At 41.4% G+C, this 18,779-nt stretch overlaps 2 protein-coding genes across 2 annotated transcripts in view; one reads left to right on the top strand and one right to left on the bottom strand.

Moving 5' to 3' along the window:
* Window positions 1-16,840, bottom strand: part of RB195_022057 (uncharacterized protein) — a gene marked incomplete at both ends in the record, with an annotated part of 41,380 nt that extends 24,540 nt beyond the window's left edge. The window contains 5 exons of the mRNA XM_064209057.1: window positions 184-348; window positions 414-554; window positions 13,864-13,980; window positions 14,032-14,230; window positions 16,791-16,840. Of these exons, the coding sequence (XP_064064938.1) occupies window positions 184-348; window positions 414-554; window positions 13,864-13,980; window positions 14,032-14,230; window positions 16,791-16,840 (672 nt within the window). The remainder of the gene's footprint in view (window positions 1-183; window positions 349-413; window positions 555-13,863; window positions 13,981-14,031; window positions 14,231-16,790) is intronic.
* Window positions 3,204-3,581, top strand: RB195_022058 (uncharacterized protein; the record flags this gene model as incomplete). The annotated part of the gene is made up of 1 exon (XM_064209058.1): window positions 3,204-3,581. The coding sequence occupies one exon, from the start codon at window positions 3,204-3,206 to the stop codon at window positions 3,579-3,581; it is 378 nt and encodes a 125-aa protein (XP_064064939.1).
* Window positions 16,841-18,779: the final 1,939 nt, after the last annotated feature.

Below are 18,779 nucleotides of genomic sequence, written 5' to 3'. Positions count from 1 at the left end.
TAACAGACCACTCTGTCCAAGTATGAATGATAATCAAATATTGTTTTTTTAACATCAAAGTACATTTTAAATTGAGACCAAATACAGGTATTTTCATTATTTTCGGGTAGTGCGATAGACCTCAAATTAATAATATAATAATAATATGAAAGATTAATAGTTAATATGAAAGATTAATATTACTTGGTCGAAAGATCGATAAGCGTCATCAAGACGTCGCAGTGCAGTTGCGAGGCGATCAAAACATGCATTACATCGCGTTCCGATTTCTCGAACACAGTCAGTCCCGCGTATGCCAGAAAGGAGGCGCCGTGACCAGCTTTCGCTGCTAGATCCAGCAGCGAACACCTGGAAATTACAAAACGTAAATAAATAGACAAAAGGTAGATGAATAAATAGACATTTCCACGTACCGAGTACAAGGAAATTGGCTGAAGATCAGAAAAGAGGAAAGTAGTACGAAGTTGTCGGACGCGGTCGTCTGGCTTGAGGGCACACATTTCAAACGCAGCGTGTTCCGACCACACCAGACATTGATCGCTTTTATTGCGTGTCTTCAAGCAAAACCATAGCTTTAGACAGATATACTTTAGATTTTTCTCGGTGAGATATACTATGGTAAAATATGTTTTTGATAGGGTGGTATGGAAAGACATACTTTATGTAGGTATTGAAAAAACGAAAGATTAGAATTAAATATAATGAAGACTATAATTCAGAATTTTAGAGCTCTCCTGGTCCCGTATTTTTTGGAACAAAGTGGCGTTTGAAACGACGATATCGTCATGTCGCCCTACAGGCTGAGTTGCTGCTTTAAAAGAAATGCATCAAACACGGTTGCTCCTTGTTAAAGCACAGCACCAATACTTTCAGTACCCATTCATGCACGGGTGATTGCGAATGTTTGTCGCGGTGCGTGTAAAGAGGGTCCCGGCGGAATTTCGGGCATGAACCGGTCATGCCTCGTCAAAGCAATTAGCGATGGCGCGTGTCCTAAAGAGATTCACTTTCGTTGGCACCTAAATAGCTGACTCTGCATACCTACCACTAATCACAAGCTGCATCACCGGCTAGGATATAATTCACTACCTACTAAGTTGTTTTGGAGAATCAGGTTCACTGCAATTTTGTGATGTGAGGTCATCTCAATTTAGTAATCGTACCACAAGCAAGAGAAATCCTCACGTGAAATATGAGATAAGGATGTATCTAATAGCTTCAAATTACGTGCATAAAAATTTTCCTTAAAACAGAACATTCCAGCTTTCAGAAGTAACGGTAATGAGAATTATCGTTATCCTGTAACTCCCAAGCTTTTTGTAGCCTAATTTATTTCTGGACATAAGTACCTTTTGTATCTCTGACTTCTTGGATCTTACAGGAAGAAAAAGAGTTCAAATTTGGTGAGATTTCTAGACTTTCTGAAGGTGATATAAAGACAAACTCACTCTCTTTCTTTATTAGAACACCATTCAAAATCCCATGTACTTCTATCTAGCACTATTATTCTTTGACTTATTCGGTAATTTCGACAGCTCATACCACTCTTTGCATATTTCCTTGTGACTGCGCAGTTTCCTGCGTCCCTGTGGTTAGAAGAACATTTAAGACGGTTGTCTGCGTCTTCATGAACGACTGGAGCGTGACCTCTTCGAAATATGTTCGCGTATCCGCCGGCATATCCACTGGGCACATTATGTCTCAGAGGCATTCGCGGAGAATCCGCCAAAACCCTCTCTACCGTTCCCCTGTTTGTCGCATCGCTCATTCAGTACAGCAGCACTATGCTGCATGGCACATAGCAAAATAAGTGGTTTCTGTATCGAAGTAAAAGTCACTGAGACTAACTGCACGGTGTCAAAGTTATCGTCGCTGCAGACATTAGCAAGATCTCTAATCGACTAATGCATGTTCAAAAAAGAAATGACTGTTTTGTTCGACACCACTACTTAAACACACTAGCTCCCGAAGTAAAGGGAACAACATGGGATGTTTGGGAAATATTGTTGTCAAAAGCAAATGAAAGACGAAGATTTCTAATTTATCTGCTTAAAAGCGAAACCTTCTGTATAACGCAATCGACGGCCGCAAAAAAAAAGATAAGAAAATGAGTAGAAGTATGTATTCGTTCCGAGACGCTATTTGTTGAATAAACTTAGTGTCATGTAACTTTCTGGGATTGCTCTTTACACTAACACAATGGACCGCGTATACAAGTCTGATTGTTACCTGCACGTGGTCGTCCTGGTCTCACTACAGGCAACCAAGCATTTGGGTATACAACTTGAGAGAGTATGAGCTATGTAACTTGCATTATTGTATGGCGCAAGTTTTCCAAACATTGTAAGAAGATGCTGTCGTCCAACATACTGATAGAGTCCATGCCCTCAAAGGTCAAATGCTTAGAAAGAAAGTGGAATCACTGGAAAAAAAAATCCGCTTCGCAACGCTGAACGTAGTCGTCGCATGAGCTTCAGCAAGCCGTTCGGTTCCAACTGCTGCGATAACTGCATGCTGCGCCGTTTGCTGCATTCTAGAAAACACGCATGACAAGAAGTCCCGTCATCAGTATCAAAAACTTAACCATATACTGCAGCGATGGTGATGAGAAGAAAGTAGGAGGCCGCACGGAAGCTATGAGGAACGATTACAATAACCTGGTGGAGAAATTTGGCTCAACATAATCACGAAGCGTCTCTGCACGAATGCGGGATCGCGGGTACTTAAACTCTCTATCGTGAGTGCTCATGCACCCATGGAGACCATGTGATGAAGTCAATACATTGATGTCCAAGATACCTACCAAGCATTCGGTTCTTATCACGAAAAAATAGGGCTCGAAAACAATTCGACGTGTATGGGAAGTGGTGTTATCCCACAAATCACAATAGCAGTCGTCTAATAGACCTTGCGAAAAAACGAATTTCATCATTGCCCCATATTTGAGAGGAATCATCGATGTCTTCAGCTTACGTAACAAGGATCAACTCTTTTAACGTTTGAAGTCTCAGTGAAAGATAACAACTTTCAAACTTCACTTCGACTACGTTTTGACAAGGAAGATTTTCTTGTGGAAATAGGAGAATTTAGAGTTGTGTGGGATGTTGCATTCGATTCCGACCAACTGAATTTTTGCAAGAGTTCTGCTATTTGGGCTGTATTCTGTAAAATTACTGCAGTTACGAAAGAGGTATGACGCAAAGATGCATCAAAGCCACTTCAGCATTCATCCTCTTGACCAAGTACATGTGGTCGACTCTCATCGCCAACGAAGTCAAGCTGTGAGTCTACCTAGCCGCAATTCACCCTATAATGATGTACGAATCAGAGACTTGGGCGGCACCATCTACAGTGATGGTGAAAATCGACTGCATGGAAAGGAGAAAGAGTTTAACGATGCTTGGCTACTTCCAGGTGATGGTGAGCCACAACAAAAAACTTCACTCAGAAATAGGTATAGTGTAGCGGCGGATGACGCGAGGAAAACATCAACACATTGCCTTGCCTCTAAAGTAGTAGCAATAAACCGTCTTCACTTTCTTAATCACATTACAAGGAGACCACGAGATCGCCTTGTCTAAGCATAATTAAGGATGTTATCAGTTTCGAACTGGAAAAGGCCACCTGGACATAAAAGACAATTCTAGACGTAAAGGCATCACCCACGAATCTGAGGTGGTACGGATTTCAGGAGTGTACGAGATCGTAGATTATGGAGACGGTGGTAGTACCGCTGATCTTTCCTTGCATCACTGCAAGCAGCCGGCCCCTGAATGCTGTTTTGTACGATGCCTTCTACTGCAGCGCGCCACCCTTGCGCCGCCTCCGCACTGCGATTCGTCAGAAACCAATTCGGACTCCCCGTGATAGGCAATAAGGGACGCTACGCGTGCAAAGGTGGCGAGCTGCAACAGAAGACATCGTACAAAACAGCATTCGGGGGCCGGCTGCTTGCAGTGATTCAGGAAGAGATGAGCAGAACCACCCCGGTCTCCATAATCTACGACCCCGTATACGGATACTCCACCTACAATACGATACAAGTCTACGATACAAGTCCGTACCACCCCATATTCGTAGTAGGCTGCCGTTAAGTGGTGGAGGAAGATCTGAAAAAACTGAATTGGCAGCTCGTTTAGGCGAGACGTAACGTTTTGCAGGACAGCAACGGACGGTCATATTCTTCAGGTGCTCTAGCGAAAGATCGAACAGGATGAACTCAAATATGTTCAACGACGAGCTTCCCCAACAGAGGTGATATAAGCTGCGTTAGGCCATAAGATCTGCCCGCCGTTTTAGTAAGTTAACTGGCACAATCCTATGTATCACCTTTATTCTACTATCAGAATAAACGTTCAGATAACGCCGGACATCCGATTTCTTGTGATGCTCGCATAGCCCGCCTTCACCGATCAATATAAATAAGAAGTAGTGACATTTTCCGTGAAATTAAAATTCCTTATCAAATTAAACAAATAGGTTGTTTGTTAAAATTAAAGTTCCATTTTCTTTCCACGACGCTTTTTTCTTCCTTTTTTAAATCTAGCATTCATAAAGTGATGATGAATTGAAATGATGACTTCATGGTTCTCAGTACTAAATTTGGAGAGAATTCAAACTTGATTTTACACCTGCATATATTCCTTCGAATCATAACAAATTTGGAAACATAATTCGGAGTATGAGTTTTTTCTCTCTTTCTTCTAAACAATTAGCCCAAAATAATGTGTTAACATGAAATGAGCGCCATCATCGTACTGGTAAAGATAAGGTTCCATTTCAGATCATGAAACTGTAGCCTACCATTTAACCAGCCTTTCATTCATGTTTCCAATTTCTGAAAAAAAGGATGTTGCCAATCTGATGAGGCAAACAATGGATATGCGGTGGAGCTGAAAGGGGTGGGTGTATAGGGGTGAAACGAAACACAGCAGCTTTCATGGCCATAAAATGAACCACAACATTTCCTATTCCTTGAAAATTGACTTAGAATTATTGCGCCGTGCTACTGCAACGCAGCGTGTCAGTTCGAAGCCGTGGAATCCGTCTCAGCCATTTTGCGTTTTCTGCACCGGTGCAACAATTCGACGCCGACCTGTGTCACGTCACTTTACAGCACTGCGGTGATAGCACAGCTATTAAACACCGTTGGATCCGTCTCTACAGCCTTCTGGAATTTCGTTACACACATTCACATAGACATTTACATGTGACAGAATAAGCCCGTTATTACATAGCATGATAGCCATTGCAGAAGGTGTTGTAGTGCGTTCACACAACGATTTCCCGGTGAACTGTGCTCTCTTTATATTATGCAGAAAACTCCTCGAACCATTCATTCCCTCCCCGTACGAAAGTGCATGAATAGGGTAACAAGGACTTAGTAAAGTCGTTTACCACCAATTTTATCATTTTCGCTTCGATGCCTCTAAGATATCAAAATATGGAGGGTTAATTCCTGCACGATGTTATGTGTAAGATGTGAGATTCTGCATTTCTACTACCCTTAGAACAAGCGCTAGTCATGTGTAATTACACAAAAATGAGACAGAGAGGGGATCTTAAGGAACTAAGATCACGAATCGTCTTAGAAGAAAAACAAACCATAAAAGTATGGGCAAAGGACTTTGTTAAGACTGCATTGTTCTGTTCGTGTTCCACATGGAAGAAAAATAATGAAGTGCACTAAAAAACAAAAGAAACGGGGTAAGAAGAGTTTTCTGCATACTGTAGAGAGAGCTCAGTGCTGCCTCCACTGGGATGCGTCGCGCTAACCTATTTGTCCTTCGTGTACTTGAAATGTTCAGAAAAGTTGCGCTACCGATTCTTTCAGTAGTTATCTAAAATGGCTTTGATATACTGCATGCTATGACCTTGCACCCGAAAGAAAGTATCGCTACCTCTACCACTATTTTGGAGTTCCTATGATGATCTCAGGAAAGTCGTTCATGTGCACGATTACGTACTGACAATTGAGATTTGCTGGCGGTATTTCCTTAACCCTACCTACGACTTCTCTCTCTGTACTGTTTTGCTCGAATCTGATGCACGATCATAAGATGGTTGTAGAGCAGTACGGAACTGTCTACGTGAAGCAGCCCTACAGAATGCACGAAAGGTAGAAATTCCTTTCTGGACTGCCCATTTTCCAGCCGGGCACTTATGGGATATAGTACTTTCAACCAGTTTTATGGTTCATTGTTTTTCACAACGGAACCCTTGCTACCGTCCTGTACATATTACCTGCAACAGTTTTTCATTTTAGGGTATGCTGGAAGACAATGTACCAACGTGTTTTCGACACCACTTATAAATCCCATTCTGCAAGTAGAAATCCACATTCAAGAAATCGAAACGAAGTTCTCTAAATGTTTCACCCTTGTGAACTTGATGTTCTAACACTACAGGTTGAGAAAATCCTTAATAAATCCTTATATAAAACTATGTGAATATATAATTACGTAATGTAATTATGTAACGCGAAATTATGGGAAGACTTGGGCCGCAACGTCAGTTATAAGTACCAAACGTAAAACTAGCGTTTTAAACCTCCAAAGCAGGTGTTTTGACTCACTGCCACTTCATTCAGGAGTTGCTGAACTTTATCCTAGCTAACTACGACGATTGTGCGGAGAAAAAAATCCTTATTTCTGGAAGCTATTGAGTTGGAGTCAGGTTAGGTTAGGATTATTTGTGTCTGCACGATCAATGGATGTTGGATCAATGGATGGTTCACCCTAGCGATAACCAACCTTTATATCCCTCTGGAGTCGGTAATATGGTAACAGACTTGCTTAGGAGCATAGAAAAAAAAACACTGGTTTCATACTTTGGCTAGCCCTCACAAGTCATTGTATAGGCCAGTTACACGTTCGTAGACCTAAACGATTCTGAATTGAAGTGAACGCGGTAGCGCATCCCAACGCGGATTGATTAAGACATTGACGGCACACTTTATAGAAGAGCAAGTCGTAGAAGTTTTCTTCCAAGTGAAAAATGTGTATAGAAATAGAAAGTATATCTAAAATGTTACTAAAATGTTACACATCTTTCGATAACGAATTCGTCAACAAGATGGGTCTAATCTGATTTTTTGATTTTATTGATTTCCGTTCATTCAAATTCCTAAAATAAAGGGTTAAGTTGACAAAACGGAGCATTTTTTGGCACCTTAGGTTTTTGGCAATTAATCGTAGTGGAAAGGATGTTAAAGCCGCTTGTGTGATTTGTGTTTTGGATGGAGTGCCCCGAATAGGACGTAATTTTAAAAAATAAAGACAAATAACCTGGAAAAAGATGAAGAAAAACCACGGAAGGGACCATGGAAAAAACGAGTAAGCGGCATAGAAAAACATTGCAATGATTTGAGAAAGTTGTTGGAAATGGTGCAAGGAACAAGAGCGGAGAGTATACTGTCGAAACAATTAGCATTTGAAGGTTTTGTTGTTTTTGAAAAAAAAAAGTAGGAAAAAACGAATATTCCCTCAATCCACGACAACTGTCCGGTCTATGAATGATCCGTTTTCGAGGTCAAAATCCTTCATTTTGAAGCGTGAAGAGAAACTGCAAGTGTATCTGAAACACTGCTCCTTCTGCATATACAAACGCAATCTTGGCTTTAGCTGCTTATTGTCTTATTGTCTTGATTAAATGTAAAAGACAAATAGTGCCGAAAATACTTTGTTTTGTTCTTTTGACACTTCACTTTAATCGCATGAAAAAAAGAATCAATTCAATTAAAATACCACAACAATAGTCTTGCAGAGTGAGGAATTGTTTTTCTAATAATATATTACAATTTGGAATACTTTTTACTTTAAGTAGAATTTATTACTCTAAAGAAAAACCCCTCACGAATTATCCTTAAACCTAATTTCAGAGCCACAGAAACTTTGCGGCTCTTCTAGTTCTGTGTTCTTTTAACGTTTCTTTTCTCTTCAAATAAATAAAACCTGAAGAATTGCTTGAGTTTCGGCTAAAATTTGCATTTAAATTGAGCTAAAGTCGGAGGTACATGTTTTGAGTTTTTGACATTCAAGCTTCTGCAATTCTTTTTTGTATAAGGAATTGCAGGTTTTGAGACAACAACATACTGCTGGCGGTGCGAGGAGACAAGGTCATTTAATGGGAACCGAACTTGTTTAGAAGAGTGGCCACGACCTTTGTCTATCATCGTTGCAAAGCAAAAGCACACATTGAAAGCGTTTTGACTTGAGTGCATATCCTTGTTGGGATACGATGAAATAGATCATAACTCGTTGACCCGATCTAAACAACTAATGACGAAATGCTCGAGTGTTCAGTGACAGCTGCTGATACCACAGCTGATCAGAAAACAGGCTCTAAAGACGGTGTTTTAGCCAAAAAGGATTCAGCACTCGCTCATTGTGGATAAAATAGTCAATGTTCAGTGTATTGTAAGAATTGTTACAAAATCATAATCTAGAGAGGAACCAGTGAGCTCTGTTTACCTGTTTCAAATGGAAGCAAGAAGAGGAGCTCGTTGTTTTGATGCAAAAAGAAACTTCGAACAGAGCCGAGAAGTTTGGCTAGTTTTTGAATGTGTATGTTAGAGCTCTATGCAGCAATATTTCGTTTCAAAAACCAAAGAAGAAAGCGCGTGAAAACCAAAGAAGCGATAGGATTAATATTTTCGGTACAAAATGTTTATCATAATACATACATATGTTTACTGATTGATACTACAGTTTTCAACGTATCATTGAGCCCAAAAAGTGTAAGTGATGGACTTAGCACGCTAGACGGTCGATACCCTAATGTTTTTTTCCAAGTGTGGAACCTCTGACATTGAAGACAGAGCAATCTCTCGCACGAGCAGCTAAGAGCGCACGCCCAGAGCACACGAGGAGGACCATGCCTGCTCGACTGCGCCCGCTCAAGGACACATGATACCCGAAGGGCAGCGAAGCGGAGCCACGAGCACGAAGTCTCCCAACGGAAGCAACCTCTAAACTAAGGTAGGAAATTATCCGTTCCGTGGGTTGAGAGGCGCTTCCGCATCGTGATACTTACTTTTAGCAGCGAGTGGTTCCCCATCGCTGTCGCGTGAGCTCAAGTCTCGGGTGATTGAAATTAGATCCTCCCCGCGATGCTTGTCGTGGTCCATATGAAGCCTCTGTTTAGGTTTGAGTATTTTGTACGTTGTTATTCGATCGCTCGCATGGGATGTGCACTCATGTGAATGGTCAGAAAGGCATGCAAATTTTTCTGCTATGCTTTTTGTGTTTTTTTTTTGTTAAAAAAAGAAAAAAGCCCAAAAAAAGGAGAAACCAAAAACGTCAAAAAGGATAAAAAGCAAAAGAATCAAATCATCGTGGGCATAAACAACAGGGGTGCTTAGCCACATGAAGGGGAGCTGCAATCTTACGATTGAGTTATTGAAGATGCCGCGCAAGGATAAGTTCAGTAGCAGAGGTTGAGTTGAAGTTCTAGCGCGGTAACCGTCGTGGTATTGAGACGAGATGCTGAGATACAAACTGCAGTATTCAGCTGTAGTTGAGTGAGGGGGACCTAGTGGTGGTAGTGCAACTACTACAACTGAGGTCGTACTAGTGCTTAGTTCATTTATCGAGAAGTGTTAAGATACACAGAGATAAAGTGGCGCCGAAGTCTAGCAATGTTAAGATGCACCGGGGATAAGTATTGCGATTGTAGCATGTAGTGATGGTCCGCATCCAGTGATTCAGTTCAGGTTCAATTTATAAAATACCAATGAAGATCTTTACGCAAAAACTGATGTGGTATAACGGGGGATGACACGTGGAAGATATCAACATCTTGCACCGCCATCGAAAGTGGCTAAAGTAAATCGTCTTCGCTTCTTTGACAATATATTAAAAGGATCGGCAGACCCCCTTGTTCAATGAGTTCTGAGGAGTTTGTCGGGTTCGAGCTGGAATAGGCCACCTGGCCGAAAATAAAAGTTCTGGACCGAGGTGGTGAAAGAGGACCTGAGGACACTCGGCGTGGATAGGCAGTTCAGGAGAGACGTAATGTTTCGCAGGATACGGAATAGCGACGAATGGATTGATTCTGTGCAAGCTCTCGCAGAAGATCGAGAAGGTTGGGCAGAGCTATGTTCAAGGACGGCACACCTCGCGAAGATGCGGGTAATCGCGTCAGGCCATGACATCAGCCCGCCGATTAAGTAAGTAGGTAAGTATTTGCGAATAGAATCACGTAGCCTTAGCAAAGTCCTATTCCAGTAGTTTTGCCCTTTGTTTTACTCTTAGGGTGTAGTTAAAATATTGGTATTTAAAAATTTGATTTCTGTCGCATTTTTGAGGCAGTTGTTGGCGGATTTAGCATCCATTATAGTTGTAAGAACGCTTGCTTCGCTGGTTTATTAGTTTCTTCCAAAGCCAGGGCATGATTTCAAGGACTTTGTTTTGTATGGATTGGTTTCTGCCATTATGTTCGTGTTGTTGTGCACACTTAGTGTTCTTCCAAGAAGGGTTTGGAAATTTCACCGAGCATATGATTTTAGAAAACAGCTAATCATGCACAACTACCTCAGAAAAGTAGGATCAAAATTGAATTCCTACAATCAAGGATCATAGAAGCGCACTAAGAGCAAAACAAACAGCTAAGCTAACAGAAAAGTGTTTTGCTAAAAATAAACAATCCTAACCCAAAAGACTGTTTGACGAAAGAAGAATGAAGGAAGCTCCCGGATGCTTGTCGCGCTCTGTGGAAAGAGACCAGTGTGTGTGTTCACCTATTGCGTGATGATAAAACACGTTTTACGCCGATCGTACATGTTCGAGTTTGAACAACTCCGTATGCAAAGACACTTGTTGAAATGCCTTTAGATCCCGTTGTTGTTAAAAAGGGAAAGGATAGTTATACTTTTAATTAGTGTCTTCGCCTCAATATCATTAACAGTAGTTGTAATACCGTAACTAGTTCAAAATAAATCCTTACAAGATATATCTCTTTTATGAACCGGTGATAGAGGTCCTAACTGTTGTTATATTATATAATGTAGCTTTGATTAGGTTCACGAGTGCCTCTTATCGGTATCTAGCTCAATCATTTGTGATCGCAATCGTTGTTTCTGTTAACTTAAGGACCCTGGACGGTTACTCAAAAAGCTGGTGGTGTCCTGCGTACCATGACTTCAGATTCGTGTAACAAAACTAACAGTAATCTGTACCTCGGTGTTACTGTTCAACTCTCAAGATAAAATTGGCTTATTTGGTTTTCTTCGAGTGCCCAAACCTTTTTTTTTAATTTAATTACTTTTAATTTTTAATTACTGTAGCGCAATGAGGTATTTCAAATGACAATTCACTAATGACCATGATTTTCTCTAAGCTTTAGCGAAGGAAGCAACACCGATAAGTCAGTCGTAATAAAAATTTTACTTTTAACACTAACATTATTGCCATGGAGTCAAATTGTCAAGCAGTACGTCAGTCTGTCCACAAATTGACTCTATACAAGTAATCAAACAAGTTTTACACTTTACAACACTTCACAACAGACCTTACACTTCCTCATGGTTGTTTGGTCAGTTGACAAATATTATATATATATATATATATATATATATATACAAATATACAAATGAAGCGAATTCCAAATATATATTGTTATATTCGGATATAAGTTATTTGCCTTATCTTCCGTAAGTGCGCATTTGCTATACGACTAAAGTAACAACTCGTTCACAGGATAAGCGTAATCCAAGAGAAAGATCATGTTACAACTTGTGGGACACTGTCAATAAACACGAGCTTTATGCTCGATAGCATCTCCGTCAAGAAGAAAGGAAATGAAGAAAGAGTAAACCCATGCCAAAAGACCATTCAAAGAATCACCCTCTTTTCCAAAAGAAATGGGACAAAGTGCTCAAGACGTAAAAGTGCTATTTCGAGCAAAAATAAGCAAGAAATGCGTTGCGGCCGCAATAATATACGTTGCGTGATTTGTTGCCTTTGCAACCACATACAATGCCAATATGATACTAATTCGCATCGATTCGAATCCTTGAATGTGATAGAATTTGACTATCAGAAACATCTCCACGAGTTCGTTCATAGTTCTCTCATTCTCCATACTTGGGATAACGCAAAGTTACGAACGTAAGCAAATTTAATATATATGACAGGGATAGGTTGGTTTAAAGACAGGGACATCTCAGATACCTGTGTTCCTCAATCAGTGTAACGTAATAGTTTGCAGACTTTACCGAGAAAAGCGAATCATCCTCTACGAACCCAGGAATCGGATGGATTTAGCACACCCGGACGCGCCTAAGTACAAACAGTAGTAACAAAGGAAGGGAATTTTCCCGGTCACTGTCGTTCATTTAAATTGTTGTGCAATGGAATGGCAAGGGTTAAAGTGCTTGGTTGATTCTTTTTGGAATCAATGTGTTGGGTCTCAACTAAAAACCTTTAAAATTTGATCATGGAACGAGCAACCAAAGAGGAACCTATTTCCACTGCGCTACACTCGTCCCTTCTTGTATACACCAGTTTCTCCTTTTACTATGAGAAGAATTCCGTCTTATCTGGAAAAAGGCATGAGAAGGAGTCCTGGTTGCCCTTGGTAGTACCCAGGATTATACTATGCAACTTCTACGCAATAGAACTCGTCGTGAATCAATGTGTTGGGTCTCAATGGTCGTCGTGAGTCCGTTAGACGGTCCCAGTTCAATTAATATAACTTATATTAATTAACTGTAATATACAAATAATGTGGGGCGGGTGTGGTGTAGCGGTTAGAGGTTCCGCTTCCTGCACGATCGATCGGAGGTTCGAATCCGCCCTAGTGCTCACCAAGCCTTTCATCCCTACGAGGTCGATAAATTGGCACCAGAATTGTCTGGGAGGATAAAAGCACTGACTTGACACATCGGCTAGCCACCGCAAGTCATTGTATAGGCCAGATACACGTTCGTAAACCTCAAACGATTCTGAATTGAAGTGAACGTGGGGGCGCATCCCAAGCGGATTATATATATATATATAATCCGCTTGGGATGCGCCCCCACGTTCACTTCAATTCAGAATCGTTTGAGGTACTTACTGGAATACTTCATGACTAAAGTAACAACTCGTTCACAGGATAGGCGTAATCCAAGGGAAAGGTCATGTTACAACTTGTGGGACACTGTCAATAAACACGAGCTTTATGCTCGATAGCATCGCCGTCAAGAAGAAAGGAAATGAAGAAAGAGTAAACCTATGCCAAAAGACCATTCAAAGAATCACCCTCTTTTCCAAAAGAAATGGGACAAAATGCTCAAGACGTAAAAGTGATACATATTCTGCATGACTGGTGGTCAGAAATACAAATAATAGGTTGAAAGGCAGAGAAATGAAAGGTTGATGAAAAAGTAGTTGATAGTTTGAACTATTTCAAGTTCCAGAATTAGGCAAGCCCTTAAAGTGTGTGTCTGGCGTTAATCAATCCGCTTAGGATGCGCCCCCATGTTCACTTCAATTCAGAATTGTTGGAGGTTAACGAACGTGTAATTGGCCTATACAACTACTTGCGGTGGCTAGCCGTGTAAAGCCAGTGTTTTTATCCTCCCAGACAAGTCTGGTACCTATGTATCGACTCCGGAGGGATGAAAGGCTTGGTGAGCACTAGTGCGGATACGAACCTCCGATCGATCGCGCAGGAAGCAGAATCTCTAGCCGCTACACTACACCCACTCTCACAAATATATATATATATATATATATATATATATATATATATATATAGGATGATCTAAACGAAAAGAGAAAAAGCGTATCCTCAAAAATCAGAGCTCATCTTGTTGAGCCTGAGTAATGCTGGAGAAAAGCGAGTATGTAATAAGCAATTAACACACTATAAAATGCTTACCACATGTGGTATCCCTGCGACAACAGGACAGGGTGCAGAACCCGTTTTATGGGAAGTCAGACTTCCGCTTGCCGCAGCGCACGCAAAGAGCGATACGACGTGGACAAAAAGAGCAACCTGGAATCAAACACAATCCCCACGATTTGACAGAAAAAAAGTGGGGCATACCTGAAAAACTCGTCTATGCACAAGTGTTTGGAAAGAATTAGAGTGTTGTGAAGAGGCTGATTCGTAGTGGTTTTCAAAGATGCAATGTAGCTGCGGCCGCATTACCGCGCGCGCTTGTGCGCCCGCGCATTTCAGGCCGGAACGAACCGTTGTGGGCGACACATGAAGGAGCCGCGGATCGCGTATGTCGGCACTTGCACTGAAACACATCACTTCAAAGGCAGCGTATCGTGAAACTGACGTAGTTGGAGAACCTGTGGAAGAATATAGAGTTAGGAGTATAGATAACGAGTATGAGCGTGGGTCTCAATTCCCCCTAATAGACTTGGAAAACGGCGTGAAGGACGTCATTTGTTCCCACGAGGTGCCCCTTTGTGCATGCGTCGAGTCCACCAGCGAATCAATGGTCGAAGATCAATAAGGTCTCCTTGCCTGCCCTTGGTCTCCCTTCAGTAAAACCAATGAGTAGACTGCTGAAGGGACCAGAGCGCGTACACAAGGAAGCACGTTCTAACCCCTTAGGGACAACTGCCATTCCCACGCGTTTTTCAGGACGAATGCGGAGAATAGGGGAGCGATGCTCACTCTCGTAATCTACATACTATACTTTACATTTCTATATAACTCTATATTTTCTCAGGTGTTTCCCAACTACGTCAGCTTCGTTCTACGCTGCCTTTAACGAGTTAACGGATTTCAGCACTTGAGCGTTTCAGGACGTTTTATGAGAAAGCAGAAGAGCGGAAGATTTTGTCATGCACTTCCAAAATTGGATTTTGCTAATATTGACATGGCATTTACCAAGTTCTCGGAAAATAGGAAACTGATGAATTCATCGATAAATTGAAAAAGACCATTTATACAGCTAAATTAACGCCCTCACAGGGCAGTATCTGCTGTTAACATTAAAGTATATCAAAACCAAACTAAAAGAAATGGTCGTACTGATGAGATTACTTTGGAGATGTTATATCCACAGGTTTTTGAGATAAGGTCCCAAATTTTTTAACCCATACACTAAATCCAAGTACTTAGATACTTACTTACTTGCTAGTAAACTAAATAGACGGGATGTCGGATATGTCGAACTTCTCAGTTTGGGAAACCCCTCCGGAGGAGGAACCTCCGCTGTGCATCGCAGTTCGAGGCCCAGAGTCACCTGCATGCCACTATGAGGCTGTAAACCATTATGGAGGCAATCCAGGTAACACTTAAAAATTTGGGAATCTTTTTTTGAAAGCTCTAACTTCTTGAGCGGGATTCTATACAAAAGTGAGGCAGCTTATGGTAATGAGTAACGAAAATACTTAGTATTGTCTTCTGTCTTATGGCTGGCCTCGAATGGTAGTCGAAGCCTAGCTGGCTTTTCTGTACTTCGAAGCCACTTTCAACTCTCTTGATCAATACCGTCTTTTCAACTGCTTGGTGGTGAAGAAATTCCAAGAAAGTCCCTACGTTTAACGACATATTTCTACACTCTAAAAAGGCATTTAGAGCTAGGACTTTTCTGGGGGTTAAGATAAAAGCTCAGTGGTTCTAAAAGTTTTGGAAGGGCGTATTTTGCTGCTTCTAGGACTCGTACAGAATATTGTGGTGGGAACTGCTGCCCGACAACTAGATGTTCGATGCTAAAGTCCACACAGTCCACACACGGCAATCCCCCGAGTTGGTCACCGTATTCTAACAAGACCAAGACTTGCCGCCGTTCACCTCTTCCGCGAGAACGTGCGTCTGCTTGTCGCCCTGACCACTCGTTGCCTACTTGAAGTCTTGGGTTCAGAAACGGTCCTCCTTTCACCCTATCGGCCATAATTTGCACTATCAGACAACCAATTGATGACGGCCCTTAAACGTTCTCGGAAGAAAAACCATTTCTTTCTTTCACTGTCCTCAAACTTGTTCTTTGGGCCTCATCCTCAGCTTCTGGTCCAGGAGAATTGCAACCCTCCCAGAAAGATGGAACACTGTGAAAACCATAAAGAATACATCGGTGGAAGATCACCAATGTGAGATTAAAAATTGTCACAAAATTGAAGTAGTAAGGAAACACCAGGAGAACCGTAGAGTTCGAGTTGCAGATTATGGAAACTAGTTTAGATCTGCTCAATTTCTCCTACTCGTTGTAAGAAACGGCGTGGGAAGGACGTTTTTCCCAACGAGGTATGTTGAATACATCCCCTTAAACACTCTTCGGTGCTATCAGCGGCCCATTCATTGTTTTTACTTGAAGAGGCTGGTGAAGTGACATCACTGATCTTCGGCCGCTTGCTTGTGAATGTGCACGAGGATGGCGTGTTTCGGCTGATTTCGTAGGAAAAAACCCCATATTTAAAGCCGTTTTTAACGACGATTAGGGGATGTTGAGCAGAGCCACGCTGGTTTCCGTTATCTACAATCCGAACTCTACGGTTTCCCTGAGATTTCCGTACTACGTCAAGTACGTGATACGCTGCCTTTACGAAATTTGAGTAAAAGCTATGGGTGTGTTGTTGATAAATTGGTCGCAAGACATGAAAGTCGTGCCGCGTGATCAGAGGAACGAACAAGCAACAGGGCAAAATTTAGTTCAGTTGCATTAGCGCAGTATTAGGAGAAGTTAAGCAAAGGAAGGATGACTCCTAGTGCTTTAAAAAGTTGTTTCAAACTTCGCCGGAATGGTGCCAAGGAGGTGGTGTCATTTGGACGACTAAATCCACTGCTCAAATTTTTACCGTGAGATTACTGGACGAGAGCAATCCATATAAGATCGTATCACTCACATCAACTGTGCTCTTTTCTTCTTCTGCTCCAGCAGGTGCCAGTAATACATTCATATGTCCCAGTCACAAGCAGGTGCCTAGAGGCTCCTCTAGATGTTTTCGGTGTTCTTCATCACATTCTATTTCCTACAATTGTGAATAAAACGTAAAGTCGTTTGTAGGGGAAAATTCAGTGCTAAATTTTTATCACGAGGTTACTGAGTGGGAATAGAATGGTCCACTGAAGATCGCATCATCTGCACCACTGGTCTCCAGTCCGTTTAACACAGAGTAGAACCCATTCGCTCATGATCATAACCCCATCGTTAGTTGTTGAAATACATCAAAAATAAAAAGAAGCACATCGTCTCCACATCGTCTCAGGGCAGGTACAGGGTCGCTTCTGGTCCGTGATTAGCCCTCTATCCGCCACCTGGGGACGCATCACGTAGCTTTGCGACTAACCGGCTGTGTTCCCTCTAATGAGGGAGATCCATAGCCTCTCATAACTCACCCGAGAATTTTCCTTGTTTCTAATATGGTAACAAATCTAAGATCACTTCATATCACAAATTTTCCCTTTAAACAAAATCCCACGGATGTCTCCAAAACAGTGTAGTAGGTCGTCTATTGTATCCTAGCCGATGATGCAACATATGATCAGCGGTAGATAAGCAGAATCAGCTATTTAGGTCCCATCGATGGTGAATTTCCACAGGACACACTCTATAGCTGATTGCTCTGCCGAAGCATAATCGGAGATCCACGGGTACCTGTTTATGCACCCACAATTTTCAAATATAAGAACTTCTCTATCAAATGACACATTATTTTGCCAATACTTTTATTTTTATGCACATTTTTACGTGTAAAAAACGCGTACGACAAAATCCCACTCCCAAGCATTCCAGTTCAATTTTCAAAGCTTGTAAAGTTTTAATATCTGTACTTCAGTTGCAGCTTTGCAAATAAGAAATTACGGTTTCATATCATAAACAGATGGAGTGAAACAAAAATGGACGGGTACTTTTCAGAAATAAAACCGCAACATTTGCATTACGTTAACTTATCAAAAGATGTGAGTTGTGTTACGAGAGGACTATGTGTAATCTAGTCGAAATGACCTAAAACTCGGAGCATTGCGTCAGCAGCTGCTCAAGGCGATACGATGGAGCGGTTGGGATCGAGGTGGGAGTTTTAGGTCATCAGCTCGTCAGCTCCTCTCAACGCAGCAGTCCGAGTGAAGCTAGCAATCCCTGGTTCCTTCTCGATCCCAACCTTTCGCCCACTGCGTCGCATCGAGAAGCAGCTTACGCGACTGTACCACGCTTCACGACGTCCTTACCCAACTATATCACTGCTAACGAATTACTGTTGTTGAAAGTTTGTGAATTTTTGAAGGTTAAAGGTACATCTAGTGTTGCCGTTTTTCATAGAACGTTCCCTGATAGTGCGCCATTAAAGTGTTTAGTCAAAAATCCTTCTACAGATATTAAAATAACTGACAGAAACACTTCTGGAAATGTTGTTATGAAGAAGATTTATGTAGGATGCTTGTTTTATCACTTAATCAGCCTAATCGTAACAGTCAACGTGAAAATCTCAGAAAATGAATACATGAGCGTAGGAGTAGTCCTGCCTTTCAAAAAACCATCGCAACGGAGATAAGAGGATCTAAATATATCTTCATTTGTTCGCATAGAAAGAATTTCGAGTGCTAAAATATAAAAACATGTAGAGCGATGAGAAGTAATACGTAACATTAAAAAAGCATGCGAGGAGTTGACGGATCATTACTTATTCATACTCAAATAATAAATGGCAAAAAAAAAAAGAAAATTAGAAGGAAAACAAGTAGACCCACATATTGATAGTGGCATAACTGCAAGAAAGGCAGCGTATCACGAAAATGATTTTGAAAATGAAAATGTTCGCATCTCTATGGGTATAGACAAGGTGAAGCGTGTGATGGGATTTTCTCATCGAGGGATCGGAAAGGGAGGGGGTTTC

This window comes from Necator americanus, chromosome X (genome assembly GCF_031761385.1).
Source record: "Necator americanus strain Aroian chromosome X, whole genome shotgun sequence".
In the NCBI taxonomy this organism is placed as follows: domain Eukaryota; kingdom Metazoa; phylum Nematoda; class Chromadorea; order Rhabditida; family Ancylostomatidae; genus Necator; species Necator americanus.
This window is presented reverse-complemented; position numbering and strand designations above follow the sequence as displayed.